Here is a 17,756-nt window from a genome sequence, read left to right as displayed (position 1 = left end):
TTTTTAAAATCCTATAATTCCCAACTGGTTCTGACTTTAAGCTAGTGTCAAACAAGGCCAAAAATGGTGTGTGGTTGTTTTGTATCATGTATGTGTATGTTCATGTGAGGTTCTTAATTTATTGTTAATTATATGTCCTTTGTAATTAACGTTGGTATTCATATATATATGACCAGAAGTATCTCTTGACCCATATGACTAATATTTATTTGTTCTTGTAATTGTTTAAAATGCTTCTTATAGAGGTGTTGCATGCTAAGAATCCAACTTATTTCCAATTAAAAATACATATTCTTTAATAAACAAATTTATCTTAATCAAAGCCCATTGATTTACCTTTGTTTGCTTAATCTAATTCTTTGAAAAACTAATTGTCACACAGATAAGATTAAAAGGCTTATAAGTAAAGAAAAGATATACAATTTCTCTTACCAATAAAGACACTTTTTCCACCTCACAATACCTCTTTAGAATCTAGAAGAAACCCCACTGTTTACTATTCACCGAAGACAAACTACTTACTTACAATGTTTTCTATTTTGTTTGGATTTCAGATAAGGGACAACCCACTGGGACGAAGGCGGTCAATGTCTGATTGCGAGTGGACAGTCGGAAACTGGGTCCCCCCCACAATACATGACTGATAATGGCCAGTTTGGAGTTGGACGAGCCGCAGCAGCAACGACAATGGCCCAACAAAATGAATACTTGAAAATTTGGAAACATATCAAATGGCGAAATGAAAAGTAAACAAACTAAACGAACCGAATCTGAAATATTATTATGAAAACAAGATTTATGCGAAACAGAGACGGGCAAAAAGAATACCCGAAAATATTTATAGAACTTATTGGGCAATCGCACTGTAAACATTGATGCAGCGAAATCAAGTGCCATAGTGAAAAAAGCGCGAGTGTTTTTTATTTTAATTTTTGTTTTTTAAGTTCTACTTAGTCAATATCACACGACATATCGCCGGGGGAATTACTACATATATATACATGAAAATAGGGCAGATATATAACCACCGCAACAATATGACAATATCAGCAAGCATCCAACATAATAACAATGCAAATCGCAAATATGAAAAACTCATTAAGCAGCCGCAGTTGCAATTTGGAACGTCCGTGACCGGAACCCAAACGGATGCGGATGCGAATGCAAAGCCTTCAGCGGAAGCTGCGGTATACGGCGATGCCAGTACGAATTCGGGCAAGGACTTTACCCATTTCAATAAGCATTTCGGCAATGGTCATGCCATCACAGATCGCACAATGCTGCTGCCTCAGGAGGACGATGTCGCCGCCGCCGCCGCCACCAACGGCATTGTCACGTACAAGGGAAAATCGAATGGTAGGGGAACGAGCAGCGGTCATGGGAATGGCAATGGAAGTATCAGCCTGGAGTTCACGGGCATTGCTTCACCTACCTCCTCGTCATCATCAACGGCAATTGGCATGACCGGCAGCAGCAGCACTAGCAGTTGCCACCTGGCAGGTGGTAGTGGTGGCTCCAGCTCAGAGTCCACCGGATGGATGTGCCATTGTTGTAATTTAATTGCTCGTCGCTGCTTTGGCATCAACGTGCGGCGCTGTGTCCTCGCCCTGCTGGCCATTACGGTGGTTAGCATTTTCTACTATACGCATTACGTCGATACGGGCATGTTTAATGGGTGAGTACTCGTAGTGCCGTAGTTGAAATTAAAATGAATCAGTGAGTCCAGCTTTGGTTGGTCAATTTCCCTTTGATTGCCAACGGAAATTGGTTGAAAATTAGAGGTTTTGGGTGGGTTTTTTTCCGGTGGAAACGTTTCTAAAATGTGCCTAAAGTGATGACTTACTTTAGGTATTTTAAATAGGAGGCTTTAAATTATGTAAATTATTGTAGCATACTTTTGGCCAAACATTTTAGACATTTAAAATCTCTTACTTTACTTTTTTACATTAAAAGTAAAGGCAAAGTTAACATAAATTAAAGTTTTAATCTGTGAAATGTTGCCCAAAAGTCTGGCATATTTTTAAAGTAAAAAATAATTTTTTTTAACATATTTTTAGACTGAATTTGTTGAGATTTCAAATCAAAAATCAATTATTTTCTTTACTTTTTGATTTCAAAGTCTCCTTCAATCATTTTTCATATTTTTTGAAGAATTTAAGCGAATTTTTATTGTGCTCAAGTGGCGTCTCTGGCCAAAATGCACTTTATGTCTGCTCAGTGCTCCTCACATTTTTTGTTTCACCATGAATGTGGGAAGCTTTTGTTGTGTGCCATGTTTGATTGGATTTTTTTTCCCCCCCGTTCGGTCCATTTTCAAGTGGTTTACGAGAACACGGGCAGAGGGATTGTTTTCAATATGCTGGAAATTAAATTAAAACAGGTGTGTGGCGTGCCAAAAAATGGGATGTAAAGGAGCGAAAATAAATTGGAAAATATTTATGTGTGTGTGAGAGAAAGAGGAAAGAAGGGAAAGGGAAAACCCCTTTTCACTTTTTTCTAGTAAGCGGAAAGTCATGTAACGCGGTAACGATTTAAGAGCGTTTTCAATCAGAGTTTTTTTCCAAGGGGAAAACTACCACTAAAATTTTAATGCCTTCTATGCGCTTCTCAAAGTTTTGAGCCATTCTATTTTTTTAGGGGAAAGTTTTACCAACCCTTTAACAACCTTTTCGCCAAATCATCAAGCGATTCTTTTGCACCAACGACAAAAAAGTTTCATTCTTAACCATTTCCAATGCCCTTCGACAAGAGTTCCCCTTTTGCTTGAGTTCAGTTCAACACCTTTTTGGTTGGCTTCATGCCGCTGCTCCTGCTCTCAAGCTCTCAAAGAAAAACCCCAGCATCTGGGTTTTTCTTTTTCGGCTTCTCCCGCTCCAGCTTCTATGACATACTCGAGAATAAAACTCATTTGGTGCCTGCCATTTCGACGGTTATGAGCATAGGGTTGGCTTGGGTTCGTGCCCAGCCCAAGTGGGTCCTCGAACAAGAGGGGAAATGTGAAACGCCCAGGAAAATATTGCTCATAATTGTGCGCGGCGTAACTAAAGAAGCATTCTCGCTGGCTGTTCGCACCAGTATTTGCAGTATGTTCTTTTTGGTGATTATTGTGCGCGAGTTCAACATTTTTACGTTTTGCACCAGAAGAAAATAGTTATTTTATTATTTTTCTAGTTAAATTTTATTTAAATTATTTGTAAAGTTTAATATAAGAATTTTCTAATTTGTTGACTTGAAAAAATATTATTGAAATAAAAAGAAAGAGTAAATTTTATCGCTAGGTTTTGAGCATTTATTGAGATTTTTAGAGAAGGACTTTGAGTGTTATAAAAACAGATCTTTAGGCACAATAACCCAGCCTTTAGATTCGTTATTATTATATTTTTTTTTAGATTTTTTAGTAGCACAAAAACAAAATCTATACAAATCTGGCTCCAACATTATATTATATATTATATTATTTTCTATTCTTCAGTGTAATTTATTCCCAGTTTTTTTTTTTTTTTGCTGATCTTAATTGTGCGACTTTTATGTCAATAAATCTTGCTTAATTATTTTCTCTGTACATTTTACGTTTTGGTTTTTTTTCGTAGAGGGTGTATATTAAATTTTTCCCATGAAATTTTTAGCTGGCAGCGAGAGAAACAGTTATTTGGTTCACCTGGCTGTTTGCTACTTTTGCGCGCAATTATGGTTTACAAACAGTTCTACCGAAACCATTTTTCGCCCCTTTCCCTTTCCCCTACCCCTCTCTCATCTGCAGTAGTTGCACAAACAGCCAGCGAAGTTTTTGATTACTTTCATCAACGGTTTGCCGGCAAAGATTGCTGCAGGAGTTTGTTACCTGGGAGAGGTGCGTTTTTTTCCCTTATTTTTTCAAGAATTTTACTTCTTGCTCTCCAACACGCTAGCATAACGCAAATATTAACAACAACTACAGCTAAAACAAGGATCCTGGAATTCTTATCCCTGACCAAAGCGCAAATGTTATTTACATTTTCCAAATGCCAGTTGATTATTAAATATTTACCCTGGTCCAGGGCACTTGAAATTTAATTTACGGGCTCAAGACTGTGGCAAAGTTCATTAGTTGGCTAAGTGGGTTACCATCAATCAGGAGGAAAAAGGACTGGCCATATTGTAGTAATTGCATGAGGCATACGGCACATACTCTACATGTGTGTGTGTGTGTGTATGTCTGTGTGCGTATGCTAAATTTTAATGAATTCAGATGGCCTGACTCCATGATTGTTGCATGCGTATGGCCAGAGTTCAAGTGTGTGTGTGCGTGAGTTGCAGGGCAAAGACACTGAAAAAAACGTAGTGGGAAAAAGTATAAATATTTAAAATGTAATACATTTTTATACCCTTGCAGGGTTTTATAATTTTAGTCAAAAGTGTGTTTCATAGTGAAGGAGTTATATCCGACCCTATAAATCATATTTATTCTTGATCAGCACAAAAAGCTGAGTCGATCTAGCCAAGTTTTAGCAGAAAACCAATTTTTTTTATTTTTTTTTTTTATTTTTGAGGTCTTATTCAGGTTCAATTGTCAAAGAAGAATTTGGCAAAAATTTTGCTGTCTTAAAATGTGAAATTTAGTATGCAGTTTCGTTACCCTTGAAAAAACTAGCACAGGAAAGCTTTCAGAATTGAATTTGATACTTTTTTGGCTTAGTTATGATAGATTTTTGATTGAATGACCGATACCGATCCTATGGCAAACAGCAAGGGTATACAAATTTCGGCCTCCCGAAGTTAGTTTCTTTTCTTGTTTTTTAATAAATTTATTTTTAGTAAAGCCTTTTCTTTAGTATTATTAATTACTATTAATATATTTACAACATAATACAAATGATTTTCATTGATTTACTTTTTTCTAAATATTTTTTGTGACTGTCATTTTGCAATTTTTAATTAAAAACTTTATTTATTATATTTAAATGAATTTCATAAGTATTTAAGAGTGATTTTAAAAGAAATTCAAACCGTTTTAAACTGTTTTTTTTTATTTACATTTTTATATTTTAAAATATTTAAATTTTTTAATATTTAATTTTTTTTTACATTTAAATTTTTTAATATTTAAATTTTTTTTAATATTAAAGTTTTTTAATTTTTAAATTTTTTTAATATTAAAATTTTTTTAATATATAAATTTTTTACATTTTTTTATTTTTTTTCATCACAAACACTATAATTTTTTTTTGCGTGTATTTATCGTACTTCTTATGGCCGACTCTCCTTTACGTGCAAAATGCGGAAACAAGTGACGTGCCAAGTTTAAAGCGTTAGTCGAGTGTGTGTGCGTGGGTGTGTCCTGCATCCTGGCTTCCGTCTCCTCTTCCGTCTCTGATGCTACCCTGTGGTTGCCCCTGTGGCCATAGACGCCATCCAGGATCCGATGTGCGTGTTTGTTTATGCTGTCTGTCATTATTTGCACTCGCACACACACCCTACACGCAACACACACTCACCCACAGTGCACTGTGCATTTATGCATTTGTTTTTGCTGCTCTTGTAGGTGCAAAACGCATTTTGACAAAATGCAAACGTACGTGATTTGCATGAAACACAGACTGAGTGACTGACAGATAGGGGAATGGGAATGGAGATGGGTTTCCCCCCTCCTGACACGCCGACAATAATTGATTTGTAATGCAAAACCTGACAAAATTCCCTGTAAAAATGGACCAATTTACATGCATTTTTAATACAAACTTGTAATTCCTAATTCCGCATTTTAATTGAGTGTCTGTTGCAAATAGGTTTTAATTCTATATACATATATTTATAAATAGAATTGGGTTACAGGAGAGTTTTAGGTGCTAAATGTTTGTAGATATTTGAAGTAAGCTTTCAGAGAGAAAATGTACAATGTTTTATATAAAATACAGGTCCTGTTTGGCTTTTATTAACAGATATTTTGTGATATTTATAAAGGTAAAATACAAATAAAGGTAGAAACTTATATAATCTAATGAAATTTTACAAAACATGTTTTTTTTTAAATGTTATAATTATTATTTTATATAACATTCTCTTTGCTTTTGGTTGATTAGCCATTTTAAAGTAATATTTTTTTATTTATTTGTTAAAAATACCTTATATTTTATCCTTATTTATAACTTAAAACTATTACTCTTCCTTGTTTATACTTCATACTTTTGTCTGAACAATTTTATTTGCTTTTAAAAACCTTTTGAAATGCAATTAATCTGACAAAAGTTTATGTGTTTATTTTATCCCCATTAAACTTTCAATTTAGTTGCAAAAAACTCGACCAATTTATTCGCTAATTTGCCTGACAAGCCGCTTATTCAGCTGTTATCCTGGCGAATGCGATTGCGATTGCGACTATCCTGTCGCCTGCCAGGACGTGCAATCACAACGCCTGTCACCAAATAAACACGATATATATACAGACGTTTTCTGTATGTACAAAACACACTCGCCGCCATGTGTTTAGTTTGGAAACATTATTTGCTTTGCGTGTTAAGTGCGATAAATGCAATTTGATGTTAGATGTGTGCGTGTTTGTGTGTGAGGACTGCTGTTTTTTCCAGCTAAAATTGTTATAACTGCACTAAATACGGCACAAATGCTTCGTCGATAATCAACACATAAATTACTGCGCGTCGGTCGAGTAATTTAAGCGTAAACAACTGCGTGCCAGTGTGTGTGTTTTCGTTGCTTGTTTGCGTTGCACATGACGTATACGTGATGTGATTCACATTTGCGTGCATTAATTGACTAAATATTTTAATTGAAAATGCGATTATGGAACGACAAATGGCCGCCGGTTCAATTCGATTCAGTTGGGGATGCTGCTGTGTTATTAAAATACGATTACATATGCGTATTTGCACAAATCCATGTGGAAGGAAAACGCGTGCACAACGATTTTTCCATTCCTTGGATTCCTTTGGACACTGACCAATCCTTGTCTGGTTGTCCCTGCGAAATGCATAAATAAATACATTTATTTGCTTTAAATGCAATTACAAACAAACAGGGAAACAGACAAACGGACGCCTTTTGCATATACCCGCCGCCGCCGTCTGGCAATTTCCCGACTTTTCCCTGACATTTCCCCCCACCCCCCCACACCAGTTCACAGTTCATTTGGCCCGAGTATCCTGGCGGAGAGTCCTTTTTCCGGCCTCTGTTCTTCGAATGGTTCATGACATTTTCCCACTCATTTCCCGGCCTGCAATTCAATTGAACTTGCCTTGCTTGATTTATTTAATTAACTTTTTTTCTTCGCATTTTTTCGTTACGTTTCGACCACAATCGTTGAGTCCTCGTTGAGTCGTCGATATTCCGATGTCGAGTCTTTATTTCAAGTACATATTTTCAACGGTTCCCCCCGCCCCATTTCCCGGGTTTCCTCATTGTTCTTAAGTGGCCGCCCAGTTGTCGGGAGGGGGAATCCTCTTAATGCTCGAGAGTTCGAAAATATGCGATTGCAACAAAAGGCGCAATGCCCCGGGGCACACACAATGGATGTGTAAAATAATTCAATTTGCCATTGCCAATTTATTGCAGAGTAAGCGTTTCCACTGCAAGCAATAATATTCTTTGAATTGCAATTAATTTTGAAGGTGTTGAAAATGAGGTAATTATTTATAATGTTGCAGGAAATAAAACTAGAAATTAAATGTATGGATCTTTGACCTTTTAGAATAGTGAATGTTTCTTTAAACTGAAGCAACTTAACTGAACTGAACTGAAAGCAACTTAATTTACATTAATCGTAGAAGTGAGTGTCATAAAAAATCCTGCATCTTAAAGATTTTATATAATATTGTATATATCATCGATATATCATCAATATATTATCGATATATCATCGATGATTTGATCAATAATTTTTGCAGACTGAAGTCCACTTAATTTACATTAATAGTAGATGTGACTAGCATAAAACATCTTACAACTTTAAAATATCGATAAATAATATTACCTTTACCGTTAAATATATTATATACATTTTGCTATTTTGTGCCATCCGTAAACCGATAACAAGTAGAAAATTACATTCAGAGTTCGATTAATTCAGTTTTCAGGGAAAAGCCTCATAAGGACTTCAACCTCTTGACCATATCTTAGCAAAATTAATATTTGGGAATTTTAGAAGAACTTTCCTTCGTATCCTTTGTATTTAAGCTTCTCTTTAACTTTAATTTAATATAAAATTTCTTTTTTTATTAATCCCCTTCATACTCGAAACACAATGGCCCTTCCGCTGCATTGCTTAATCTGCTCTTAAAGTCGTTTCTGGGGACCAGAGCAAACGTTTTCGCTGCACTCGAGTTTAATTTACTTTTGGCCTGACATTGACAAGCTTCGACCGCAAATCGCCGGGCGATATTTCTGGCCAGAAGCCGCGTTTAGTTTACTCAGCCAGCTCATTTCGCCGGCTCAACTTGGCTTGGCTTGGTTCGGTTTGCTTTTGGCCCATTTCTGTTTAAGTGGCTGCCGCTTTGTCTTCTTTTCCCCCAAAAAAAAGTTTCGTTTGCTTTTTGCATTTGGCCAGCACCCTTTTTGGCGCTGCTGCGGTGTTTGCTTTATTCATTTTCTTTGCTCTCCTTTTTTTTGGTGGAAAACTAAATATATTTTTTACGCTCCCTTTTTGTCCCCTCAGATATCCTTTTTATATAGCGCACTACACATATCCTTGTGCTAGATTCGCATTTTATTATGCATTTGCTGCTGCTGCTGCTACTGCTGCCGTGGTGGTTGTCCCGTTTTTCACAGGGTCTCTGCTTCTTTCACCGAAAAAATCTACATTACGTATGCGCCCCGTTGGCCGAGAGCGCATCTCAGCTCTCAGCTTTTGCGGCTGCTGCATTTGCTACTTTGCAAATTTATTACAAATTTTTACATACGATTTATTGTCTGAGCTGAGCTCGCTGGCTTTGCCCAGTTCGAGGAGGCATCCGGAGTCATATTCCTATTGTTCCTTGCGGAAAAGCCTTAAAGTCCCCCGGGGGGAGGGGGCTTAACGTATAACGTATACGTATACGTTATATACGTATGCTGCAATTTATGCGCTCACGGATTCAATAAAACCGCCTCGCGTCATGTCTTCCAACTTGACTAATAAGCCTTGGCCACGCTCATGGCCGTCAGCGTTCGCCTGCCCTGCATTCATGCACTGAGAAAAATTGAGCAGAATAGAAAATAAATATTTCAAATATTTTTGTATGTGTTCTTTGGAGCTTAGATATCTTAATATTTCATTTATAAAACACATTATATAATCAAAAAATATTTTTAAAATAAAAACGCTTGTTGAACCTTTTATTTTGAAATAAAAAATCACCTATTTTCGTGTGTAACATTTTTTAAAGCTCCCAAAATTCTTTAAAAAATATTTTTCCTATCTAAAATTTCCTCCAAGTGTCTCCCACATTTTCCCAGCTTCGTTGACAGCGCAACATTTGCGCGGGAGCTAGCAGTTTGCCAAGTTTGTTGCACGCCCGCATAAATAACACGTCGCAAATGCATAAACTGACTTTTTGTTGCCTAATTTATGCAGCACAAAAGACGAAACTATGGCCCTTCGACCACGCCTCCCCCGTCTCCGCCACCGCCTCCGCCTCAGTCTCCACCCTGCTCTTTTTCGGGGGACACGCCCACTTCTTAGCCAGCGGAAACGGAAATTTTGTGCTGTGTACAAATAAATCAGCGAAACTGAGGCCAGGAAAAACGAACGAGCGAACGGGCACAGAACAGGTTGCCTGCCTCGCAAATGTTGCACGAAATGCAAACAAGAAGGCTGAGCCGGCGGGGCAGAATTTCTTCATCAGGAGCGGCCCAGGACTCGAGCTTTGGGCATCACAAAAGTTGTGTCCTTCTTTCTGTTCCCTTTTTTTTGCTGATCAACTATGAAAACGTTCTGTAAAGGTTGCCAAGGTAGCAGCAAAACTTACTTTTTTACTTTTACCCAGTTGAAGAGATGAATAAAAGTCAGTAAAAGGGAGAGGAGCAGTCCTCAAAGGATCAAAATTTGATCTGAAAAGTTATAAATGAAGTTTTTAAGGGGTAATTAGTTAGGGTAATTAGCTAGAATTTTATCTGTGATTTAAAGTTGGAGTTTTATATTTAAGAAAAATCTATAAATAGTTTTAAACAAGAAAACAAAGAAGTAATTTAAATAAAATGTTTTTTAAAAACCTCAATGGTAAGGATTTTTATTAAAAATAGTCTTGGCAATATATTTCTTGTTTTTCACCAAGTATTAAAAATACAGAAATTCAATTTAATTTACAATAAATAATACCTTTTGTAAAGCATTTTATTTATTACTCCAAACTGAATAACAAAACCCTCCATAGATTGCATTTTTTCCCTTTTAATTCCCCAAGTTAATTAAAGATTTATGAATAACTAACATAACAACTTTTACCAATTTAACTAAAGACAATAGAAACTGATTGCCATACATACAACAATCATTGTAATTATATTTAAACAAAACAGTGAGGATTTAATTAAAACAACATTTATTACCATATCCGAAAAGCGAATTAATTGCAGTTGACTGCGTCAGTAAACTAAATGAAAAACTGAAATCGGAGGCTTTGGCAAACTTTCTGTTGAATTACACATATTTTATTTCTAGGTGTTTCTCCCTAAAAATAATATATATTTCGTTAGTTCACACGAAATTCGCATAAATTTGACATGCACTTGGGAAACTAAAGCGAAACTTGTACACTTTTATATTTATAGCTAATGTTTTGATTTACCGAGTGTAGTCCTCCACATTACGGGAGGAAAAAGAAAAAGGGAAAACCTTGAATTTTGATATTTTTCTACCTACTCACCTGTTTTATTTTGGCCGTGTGTGTGTGTTTGTGGCTGCTGTGTATATGTGTTCGTTTGCTATCTAAATATTTTGTTTTGGCAGTGCAAAAGTTTTGCCAGCCTGCCAGGATCCACCTGCCTGGCCGCACGGACTTGCCCTCCCCCTTTTTGTAATGCAAAAAGTATTTACATTTTGCAAAGGCAGCACAGGACTCTTCGCCTGGCTGGCTGGTTGGCTGCCTGCATGTCCTGTGCGGTGCCTTTGCAGATTTCGGAGCTTGGCCTAATAGGTTTTTGTTAATTTTGGGGATTTCACTTGAAAGGCGCTCAGCAAAAGGTTTTTACACATGTTGCCGCTTTTGCCTAAGCGCTTTCTCTCAGCTTCGCTTGTTTTTCTTTCCTCCTTTTGCTATTATTATTATTTTTGTGTTTTTTTTTTTTTTGTACTGATGCAAGTTTTCCGGAAGCCAGCCAGGATATATGTGGAAATTGCATAAGCTTTATAATAAAACGACTCAGGGTGGGCGTTGGGCTCTCCTAAAGCATGATAAAATCCAAATAGGAAAGTTGCCCAGGTCAAAGGTGATTCTCAGGTTGTTTTAGGGCACAAACTTTTCCACTCCTATGAGAAAAGTTCTGACCCAAGCAGACAGATATACACGGAGTAGAGTCAGAGGGAGATGGAGATGGAGAGCCTAAGTAGAGACACACAAACTTACATTGGATAGCTCAGTTTTCAGCTCGTTGTTGGTTTGTTAATGAGCCGCATTGTTGCCTTTTTAAAGAGGACACAAGGAGGAGCACAAGGACCCAGGGAAACCCAAGTAAAATCTAGGCAAATGAAGATATGTGCGACAGGCACACAGGAGGTTGAGTTACAGAAAACAGAGGAAGCTTTGAGGAGGAATATCAAGAGAAAAGTATGATATAACATATAGTCAAAATATAATATAGAAAATATATTAGTATTTAGTATATCGAAAATTTAGATATCGAAAAGTATCACATATTATGGCATTATTATCGATATTATTGAAAAATACGGAAAAAGTAGTAGAAAATATTTTAATTTATTTATTTTTTGTTATTTTGGTTTAATCTATTAATCAGAATATCGATTTATCGAACATGTATATCGTAGAATTTATATTTAATTTATATTGATTTTCCTTGTGACCGATATATCGATATTATACCATCCCTAGGATGCACTGCAGCAAAAAACATTCACTTTTTATTACTTTAATTATTTTCTAAAATTAAAATAAGATACACTTTCATTGGTTTTATTTATGAAAATCATTAAAATGTCCATAAAATAATCAAAAATTAACCCAAACTAAAAGCTTTAAATATTGTTTTCCGTGTCCCCTAACTAGACATATAGAGAAAATTCACCAGCTGGTTGGCTTTTATCTTGTGGCAACGAACAGGAGGCGACATCAAGCCCAAACGCTAACGACAACCGCCAACGATGTTTGCATATTACGCATACGCAGCGTTGTCGCGTATCTCAATTTGGCTGCCGTCCCTCCACGCTCTTTGTTCGTTTCTCCTCCTGCTACTTCATTTTTGGCTGCAACACGTTGTGCTCCTCTGTAGTTCGCTGTGTTGTGTCATAGCTTCTCCCTGGTTTTGGCCATTTCCCCCACCGAATTCCCGGCTGACAAAGCAAATACAATAAATGAACGCCGCCAGCGCCTCATCCACATCTTTTGGAGCGGAAGAACAGCACAGAGCTCTTCGACTATCTCAAAATACAAACCCCCCAAACCCCCCGAAAAGCCCTTCAACAAAATGTTGCATTTCGGGGCTTTGTGCAGTTTGCCATTTTATTATTTCTAGCATATTTTTTTTTATGCATGAGTTCCTTCTTCATCTCCTCCTCTGACAGCTTGCAAAGTCAACGTCTGTTCCTTTATTTCATTTAATTGCTTTGGTAAATATTTAAATGTTTAAGCTTTGAGGGGGGTTTTCCTTTTTTATTTTTAGGGGTAAAAGGTGAAATTATAAAGGGAAATACAACTTTTCTTCAAGCTTTAGGTTTAGCCAGTCTTTTGACGCTGCTTAGAACGAGCAGAGCACAAGGGAAAGGCCACTACACAACATTTTTTATTCCCACCTTTTCTTATTTATTTTCTTTCCAACAAAAACTAATAATGTATTTTTCTATCTTTTTTTTGCAGTCTCATTCAACGCGACACCCATCCCGCGCCCATTATCAACTGCCGGATGATCAATGCGGGTGGCAAGCACATCCGCGATGCCTCACCAGCCCCAGATCATCGATCCGAGGCTCGTCTAAGGATAGATCCCAAGGTATTGGTCTTTGTGGAGACCACATACTCAGGCCTGGGACGTGACATAGCCGAGCTGCTCGTCTACAATCGGATCAAGTAAGTTCTTCCTTTACACATACATATATATCTTATTTTTCGGGTTGGGGCAAAAGAGGAATCATAGACAATTAGCTCAGACAAATTTGCATAATTGCAAAGGCAGCGATGCGGCGATAATTATTACACTCAAAGTAACTGCGAAACGGAAGTGGCAGCGAAACCGACACCACCACCACCACCAAGCCAGGATGAATGGGAGCCAAGCGAGGTCCTTTGGACACCGGAATGCTCTACTTTGCAGGTTCTCCTGCCCCTCCTTCCCTCCCTATTCCTGGGTGGCCCTGGCCATTGTCAATGTTGACCCAATTTGGGTAGTTGGCCATAAAAAGGCAGGTTATGAAATTAATGCCAAGCTATGCAGCTTCCTTTCTCTCTCTGTCTGTCTGTCTGTCTGTCTCCGAGTCCTGGGGAATGGCAGCAAACCAGCAAAGCATTCCAGTTTAATTGGCAACTTATGCTTTTGTGGTCGAGTGGCCGCCACAGCATCCTCCCTACCATTCATATCCAACCCAGGCACATCCATCTGGGCCAGCTCAGCCGGAAGTTGCTCTCCTGTCCCTCTGGCCAGTGTCTCACCTGGATCCACCCCTTAACTCCACATTGCCCCGGCCAAGTCAGCAGTTTTTCCACTTTGCCTGCAGGCACAGTCCACAAAGTGTCTGAACTTCCAAGGAAAAGTAAGGCTCCTAAGGGAAATGGATTGCTAGCTGGAAATACAAAAAGTTAAATAACAAGATTTGCGATATTTAAGGAGCTTAAAGATATTTTTTTAAATTTCTGAGACTAATTAATATTTTAGAAAAGGAAGAAAATTCTGAACTAATAGTAAATATACCTAGTTATCTCTCACATCTAGTTCTTTTCTTGTTTCCTTATAACTACTAATCTCATATAAATATTAAATGATGATAAATATTACACAAAACTTCCTTATAAACCCACTCAGATGCATTTCCCAAGGGTATTCCCAGTTCCCCAATTCAAAGGCTCATTTTTCCGTTGCCTACCTTCTGGCGGCGCACAAAGAGTTATTCTTTCCTTGGGTCATGCCTTTGTAATTCTGCTGTCTACAGCTGTGTGTGAGTCGGCTGTAAGTGTGCTTGCTGAGTGTGCTGGTTGTGTGTGAATGGCAGGGCAACCCATCCCATCCTTGCGGGTCCGCCCAATTGGTTAACCGTAGTGACCGCAGGATGCAGCCTCCTGCAAATAACCGCAATTATTATACCAGCTGCACTTTGGCACCGAGGGCGTGGCTAACTTTTCAATACCTTTACTTTTTTTTTATTTTTATTTTTTTCTTCACACTCTTTTTAAATATTTTTCCTCACACATACATGTTTTGTGAATTGCGGTTAAAGGCAAGGAAAATAAGCCTGAGGACTTTTCCTACAACATTCTCTTCTCTCATTTTTTTCGGGGGCCAAAAGTCGAAGGGCAGAAATTTCAATTTGCCGCAGCTTTTGTTGATGTTGTTTGGACTTCTCCTTGGCTTTTGTGTTGTATAATTAAATTTTGTCGTTATGGCGAGAGCGCAATGCAAACTAGCTCTATACACAGAGAAGAGAAGCCGGAGGAGGAGGAGGAGGAGCTCCTTCGTCTCATTTTCCTAAGACGACGACTACTAGGAGTCCTTTAGTGGCGCAGACAAGTGCTTCAACTTTAATGAGATTTCAAGTACAAATAGCAATAGCAGCGATGCTGTTCATCTGTGTCCCGGTGTTCCCCTTTCAGATCCCCTGGCACTGCCAGTTGAGTAATGTCTGCCATTGTCTCCCAGCGCTGTAACCAAATATGCAGGCGAATGACTCTCATGACCTAATCAACTTGGCCGTGTGAGCGAGCATTGGACTGGGAAAACAGCAGAGGGTAAAATAGGAGGAACTCTAGGTGAAAATTCTAAAGAAACTTTAAAAAGAGTATAGAATTTGTTGGAAATTATTAAGATTATTAAAATTTGAAAATTATATTAACTAAACAATTTTCAAAAACTATTTTAAATTGTAAAACCAAGCACAAAAGTCTTTTGATATATTTTCTAAATATAATATTAATTAAGTTCTCTCCCGTATATTTCTTGTCCTATTCTTGTGGCTTTAGCTGTATTTCAGAGGGCACCGCTTGATGCCTCCATTACTCGTTCAGATTGTTGCTGTACTTGTCTGCTTATCAATGACTTCATTAGTGTACTCTTCAGTGACTACTCTCTGCTGCCGTTGCTTGGGGTTTCGGGTACTCGAAACTTTGCCCAAGAGTGCCGAAAGCATCAAGAGAGAATGGAAGAGAGAGGGGGAGAGAGCAGTAGGGCAACAAATTTCATTAACATTACCATCTCATTATTGCTGATGACTTTTGTGTATGTGTGTGTGTGTAAGAGAGTTTTGGGGGAGAGCAGGAGTTAGTGTGTGTGCAAGTATGGGTGCAGTCACTTATGCATATCAAAAGAACAGAAGAAGAGAAGAAGAGAAAAGGGATAAGAGTACAGAGTAGGAAAAGTAGACAAGGAAAATAATCAGAAAATTATCATAAATAAAATAGTTTAATTAAAACTTGAGAACACAAGAAGAAAATCAATAGTAGAGTGTTAAAGATAAGCTGATTTACAAAGTTCTATCTCGAAAAATATCAATTCCATTAAATTGAAAAATAAAGAGAGAAAAGCAGATCTTATTTGAAGAGCTTAATTTGATTTTTTCTGTCACCTTTTCCTCTCTCACTGTACACAGGGATATATTAAAGGATAGGTGCCAGAGCGATTGCCTGGCATGTAATGTAGTTGAAGTTTGTTTCATCCTGGGGCATCCTGACTACAACATCCTCACTCACTCACTCCTAGGCAATCAAAGTTGTCGCTGGCGCCATGGCAGCCATTATTGAAATGCGTCCTGCTTCGTCTACACCTCCTCCACGTGTCTGTGTGTGCGAATGAGTGGCAATAGTGTGCGTGGATGGGACGCAGGTGCATTCAACGGCACTTGCTTTTCCCATTATCAATTATTTATGAGCCAGAGCGACGCAACGCAACGCAACGCAACGCGACGCGACGCTGCTCATTGCTCCCAAGTTGCCACTCAATTAGCCATGAAAAATTCACTCGCTGACTTTCCAAGTGTCGCACTTGACGTATGCGTAATGCTAGGAGCTATCTCTCTACCTCTCTGGAAACTGGAAGTGTCGCTAAATTTACTCAATATTTGCTCAAATCCCGCTGCATTTCAAGTAGGTATATAGCCAGAATATAGACGTGATTTTTCGCCACGTCCTAATGGACTCTTTCGCTTTGTTATCCCCGCTCCAATTAGCTTGGCCAATTGATTGATTGCCAGCTTTTCGGCTCTTTCCTCTTCGCTGGCTTCTTTTTCTATTTTTTTTTTCCAGACAAATGGCCACCGTTGTACATACAAATTTTTTGGGGGGATAAGAGCGTCGCGCCGCCAGAAAGTATGCAAAATTTGGCAAAAGTTTTTACGCCTGGATTGCCGCCATTTGTGTGCGAGCCTGAAACTGGCCATTTTCCAAATAAAAAACCGGGCCTCCAAAAGGTCAGAAGAAAATACACAGAAAGTCAAGGAGGAATTCTGGTTATAAGAAGGGTTTCTTAAATTGAAATTTAACTTAATTTTTGAGATAAATAAAAAGGGGTTCAAGAAACTAGAAGCTAGAAACCTAAAAAAAATAATCTTTAAGAAAGAATACATGGTCTAAACCTTATTTAGAAACCTTTTTCTGTACTTTAGCTTTTTTAATAGTATTTAAATCAATCTTTCTTTAACAAACCTTCCTTTGTTTTCTGCTAATTTTATTCTCTGTGTATGACACACCAAAGTTTCTGCTGTCTCTAATGCTCCGTGAAATTCTAATGAAATATTCCAAAGTAATTACGCGGCCCAAAAGACACCACCATCAATGGTGTTCCCTTTATACTTACCCTTACCCCAACCCCCATAGATCGTTTATTAAATTGCCATTTATAATGTGCAGCAGGGGATGGAAGGGTGGAGGGATATAGATGGTGTGCATTATGCGCCTAATAGCTACTTAACCTTATTTTCAATTTTTGATTTGGCCTCGACAGTCAGGGGAAGTCAAGTCAGGCGGCAGTCAAGTCACACGGAAGTCATCAGCAGCCTTGTTATCATTTCAGACCGCCCACAGGGTGTGTGTGTGTGTAGAGTGGGTGTATGCACTGTGTGTGTGTGTCTGGGTTGTGTGAATAATGTAGCATGCTTTTGTGGTGGCTCCAACCAAAAACTGCGCTTACTCCGGGCGCTGATTGCGCCACTGGGAGCCCGAAAACTTTTTAAAACGCGAAATGGCAAAAGGCGAATAACGAACGCCAACTCCAGCCCCAAAACCCTCTTGGCTGACGTCAATTCAGCCAGACACATGGCAAACGCCATAAACAGCCACCACAATTGGAAGCTTGCCATGGCAAATTCAGGCTAGAAAGGGCCCAGGATCAGGATCCGGGTCCGGGACCATCACCAGGTCCTGACTGCTGTTGTTGGCTTCTGGCTCCCCCTTTGCTAGCTGGCATTCCCAGCTGCC

At 38.2% G+C, this 17,756-nt stretch overlaps 1 protein-coding gene across 1 annotated transcript in view; it reads left to right on the top strand.

Annotated features, from left to right (window-relative positions):
• Nucleotides 1-17,756, top strand: part of sfl (N-deacetylase and N-sulfotransferase sfl) — a 65,596-nt gene that overhangs the window by 32,533 nt on the left and 15,307 nt on the right. The window contains exons 3-4 of the mRNA XM_017173315.3: nucleotides 555-1,675; nucleotides 12,999-13,208. Of these exons, the coding sequence (XP_017028804.1) occupies nucleotides 1,002-1,675; nucleotides 12,999-13,208 (884 nt within the window). The 5' untranslated portion in view covers nucleotides 555-1,001. The remainder of the gene's footprint in view (nucleotides 1-554; nucleotides 1,676-12,998; nucleotides 13,209-17,756) is intronic.

Source organism: Drosophila kikkawai, chromosome 3L, assembly GCF_030179895.1.
Source record: "Drosophila kikkawai strain 14028-0561.14 chromosome 3L, DkikHiC1v2, whole genome shotgun sequence".
Classification (NCBI taxonomy): domain Eukaryota; kingdom Metazoa; phylum Arthropoda; class Insecta; order Diptera; family Drosophilidae; genus Drosophila; species Drosophila kikkawai.
Note: the sequence above shows the minus strand (reverse complement) of the source record. Positions and strands in the feature narration are given on the sequence as shown.